Source organism: Pinus tabuliformis, chromosome 1_2 (assembly GCF_031772625.1).
Source record: "Pinus tabuliformis cultivar Carrire ecotype Pingquan chromosome 1_2, CPIR1, whole genome shotgun sequence".
NCBI lineage: Eukaryota > Viridiplantae > Streptophyta > Pinopsida > Pinales > Pinaceae > Pinus > Pinus tabuliformis.
The window spans coordinates 138,203,390-138,207,001 of record NC_142298.1 but is presented as its reverse complement, the minus strand read 5'-3'; the positions used below and the strand labels follow the sequence as shown (position 1 = coordinate 138,207,001).

The following is a 3,612-nucleotide window of genomic DNA, read 5'->3' as shown; positions in this document are numbered from 1 at the left end:
TTCTTGGGCCAAGACCAGCAAAAATCTCAAGCCTGGTTTTAGTGGTATATCAATGATATTTAGAGAGCTGTTTTGGAGTGTATTTGCTCAAATTCCAGGGAGGTTAAACGCTGATAAAAAAACCTGTGCATATTTGTTGTGATGAACCTGAGTTTCAAGGAACCTGTGACTGTCAGTGTGGCTTGAATTCCTAAGAAGAAGGAGCATTTCAGAGGACTGTAATTTCAACATGAACATTTGTTGAAGACAGTTCAAAACTCAGTTTGAGAATGGGATTTCAGTGATGCTTCGTCAAAGAAACAAAATAAAATCCTCCTAGAAGAACTGGTTTTCCCCGCTGCGGGGTTTTTCTAGGATCATGTTGACCAAAAACAGTGTAAAATTCATGTGTGTGCTTGCCTTATTTTTTCTCTTATCAGCTGAAAGTGAAATGTAGAGTACCTCTATGTTGTTTCAAGTTAAATGCAGAAAATGATAAAATGATGTGTATATCAGTCATATGCTATTGATGGGTTTTGGGCATTAAACCTTGCAAGAATTTGAAACTGGGTGGGCTACAGCATGAGCAGACATTAATTTTTTACAGGTTGTGAGACCAAACAATAGAGTGCGAGTTTTGTGTGTGAGCTGGCAGAGCTAGGAAGAGCGTGAAGGAGAGGCCTCTGCACAGAGTTTTGGCAGAGAAAATCCATGCTAGTGTGCGCTAGAAATCAGGAGTAATTCCTAGAAGATAGGGCCACTATTGCACTAGAAAATAGAGGCTTCCAGCACAAGGATTTAGGAGCTAAGGACAGGGTTGTTGCAAGCAGTTTTCAGCTAAGTGTCAGCAGAAAGAACAACCTTGTTCTGTAGTGAAACAGTTTTCCTTGTAATTAATTTTATTTGCTCAACTTTGTCAATAAAAATCTACAGCTAGCAGAGGGTTTTCCATGTAAGGTTCCATAGAAAAATCCTGTGTTATTGTATTTTATGAATGTGTTTTTAACTCTTTTTTATTCCGCTGCAAAAGAGTAGAGAAACTCTGTGTCTTGGTGTCACAAATTAGTTTCAGAATTGTTCACTACAGCAGTTGCAGAATTTTCAAAGAAATTCTACAAAAAGGTGCTAATGGTTCCCTATAACGCTAAATCTGGGCACATTGCTCCATCATGATAAGAGGAAGCTGGTTCAAAAGAAAAAAGTCTGGAAGTAAGGTTGCCCTCAGGTGCAAAATCATATTATAGCAAAGCAAGAGGTTACAAAATAAGAAAACTCAACCAAGTGAGACTATCAGATAAAGCATGAAAGGAAACTGTTTGAGGAAACTGATCGGCCCGATGTTCTTGCGCAATGTTAATTTTCTCTGTTTTGTTTTGCTTCCACCAAGTCAATACATGTAAGTGAGCGTTTATGATATCACAATATAGCCAGCATTGTTTCTCATATTCTACTCAGAAGCACCTTACAATCCTAGTTTCAGGATATGTGCATTAATTTAAAAATAAAATCAAAAAAATCCTTTGCAAACGACAAAAGCATTACCTCTTTGAAGAAGTGTCTAAAGAACAAATTAAACATAACTGCAATTCATCAAACGCAACTTTGTCTTGAAAAATGTGTCTTCGGGTACAGATTATCTTGTCTAGAATTACCATTAATTGTTGTCGACCAGAGAAATATCTGCCTCCGATCCATTCATCTGCACCTCAAGATAGCTATTTTGATTGCAATGCTGTTGTTTATAGCCCTTTGGAGGAAACTTTGGAATTTTGTGAAGTAAAGACAAATATGATAATGTGCATTGTTTTATTTGGTCAAATGAACCTATCTCCGTTAGATACGAAACATTATACATTTTGAATGTTATATTGGAAAAGTCTAACATGTTATTTCTATTCTATGCTTGCTGATATAAGAGCAATAAGCCCTCATAATCCTGACTCAAAAGAACAGAGAAAACAGAAATTTGTGAAAAGACTGAAATACCATGCCACAAATGCACCACTGTGATTGCCAAGAAATGCATCCAGATCTCTCTTTGCCTGATCCTGTTGCTTTCCATGACAGACAAGTACAGCAACATACTCCTGCAAGTGGAAATTCAATCCCATTTATCAGTTCATCAAGCTTCATCCCATTATTCCGATGGAAAGACAAAAAGCATGACTGGATGAAGGAAAGTGTATTTAATTTAAAATAGAAAGGGAGCTTATATTGCTTGTGTATATGATCAACGCTCGCTAAAAGAATGAAAAACCCTCAATTCTAAACCCTAAGATAAACCTAAAGCTCCCGTGGTTTGAATTCAGAACTTGTTGTTTCCGGAATTACCTGTTTTTCCGATTACAGAACATTGCGAAGGAGTTCAACAGTATTGAGAGCAGAAAAGACAAAGCAAACTTGATGATTCAGTATGTGTTCATATCTCAGGAAGTTCCATAAAGGTACTATCAATATTCGGGTAAATTTTCTCTGGTGTTCAGAATTTCATGCAATATCTTGCGAATAATCCAAAATATAACGAATTCGCCATCAAAGCGCATCAAATCCCACCAAAAATACACAGAAAATCAAAACCCTAATTACCCGATAAAACAAACCATAGCCCGCTAAATGCATCTACCATAGAGTTTCTTCAGCACCCCATTGAAATGACAAATCTGATCATCATCAACAGGCGAACAAAACATCGAGAACCCGATAAAAACAGATCTTACTAAAAAGGAGAAAAATTAGAAGTAAATAACTGCCCAAATGCATCTTCCTTATAGTCAAGGTCCCATTTATGTGCACAGGAAAAGGGCCACCGAAGAGGCCATGAAAACAACTTTCAACTGAGAAAACAAAATCATGAAATAGCCATGGATTAAGAAATTTACATGTCAAGAAGGACATCCTCCTCTTCTTCGCCCGTGGTGACAGTAACCTCCTCAAGCTTAACAATGGGTGCAACCTGAGCTCCAGTGTCCTCTTCCTTTCCGGCATCATCCTCGTTCTCTCTCGAATCGTCATCTACTACCCGTGTAAGAACAGGATCCTCCTGAGTTCCATCCATCCCAATACCAGATAGTGCACAGAGGGAGGGCTCGAATGAAATCGATGGATCCAAAATATGCCAGAAACTCGCCCAATATCAGACACGAATGCGAAACCCCGAGGATTTTGGACAAAGGATTTAACTGTGCAAAAATGCTTTGAAGGCAAAGGGCAAAGAGGTCGACGGAGAGAAAACACTCTATATAAGGGTTTTTGAGGTCGATGGAGAGAAAACACTCTATATAAGGGTTTTGAAGAGGGAAGGCCGGTAGCTGTTAAAGATTGAGAGTAAAAGTAGCATCCTTAAAGATAATATAATAAATTATTACATGGATGGTTGGGGGGTTTCAAAGGGAGAGAAGGCCATGGAATAACCCCTAAATCATCTCCAACATGAGAGGCTTACTTCATTCATGTTGTCATGTTGGGACCAGAGGTTGTTGTGCGGTTTTTGTTTTTGCAATTTTGAACTCTTTCCTCGGTGATATATTATTGTGTTTATTGTAATAATAATGGGATGGGGTTGAGGGGTTTGTAAATGAGATAAATATGGAAAAGTAATTAGAAATATTGGTTTTAAATTATTATAATAAGTAT

The 3,612-nt window shown here is 37.8% G+C and overlaps 1 protein-coding gene across 2 annotated transcripts; it reads right to left on the bottom strand.

Annotated features, from left to right (window-relative positions):
• Positions 1 to 1,539: 1,539 nt before the first annotated feature.
• On the bottom strand, positions 1,540 to 3,252 carry LOC149204905 (ran-binding protein 1 homolog b-like). 2 transcript variants are annotated; one of them, XM_089393386.1, is made up of 3 exons: positions 2,859 to 3,252; positions 2,566 to 2,639; positions 1,540 to 2,066 (listed from the first exon to the last, which is right to left on the bottom strand). In XM_089393386.1, the coding sequence occupies exons 1-2, from the start codon at positions 3,032 to 3,034 to the stop codon at positions 2,615 to 2,617; spliced, it is 201 nt and encodes a 66-aa protein (XP_089249512.1). In that variant the 5' UTR covers positions 3,035 to 3,252; the 3' UTR covers positions 1,540 to 2,066; positions 2,566 to 2,614. The 2 variants fall into 2 exon arrangements, with proteins under 2 accessions (XP_089249512.1, XP_089249511.1); XM_089393385.1 differs by lacking the exon at positions 2,566 to 2,639 and having other exon boundaries at positions 2,859 to 3,249.
• Positions 3,253 to 3,612: the final 360 nt, after the last annotated feature.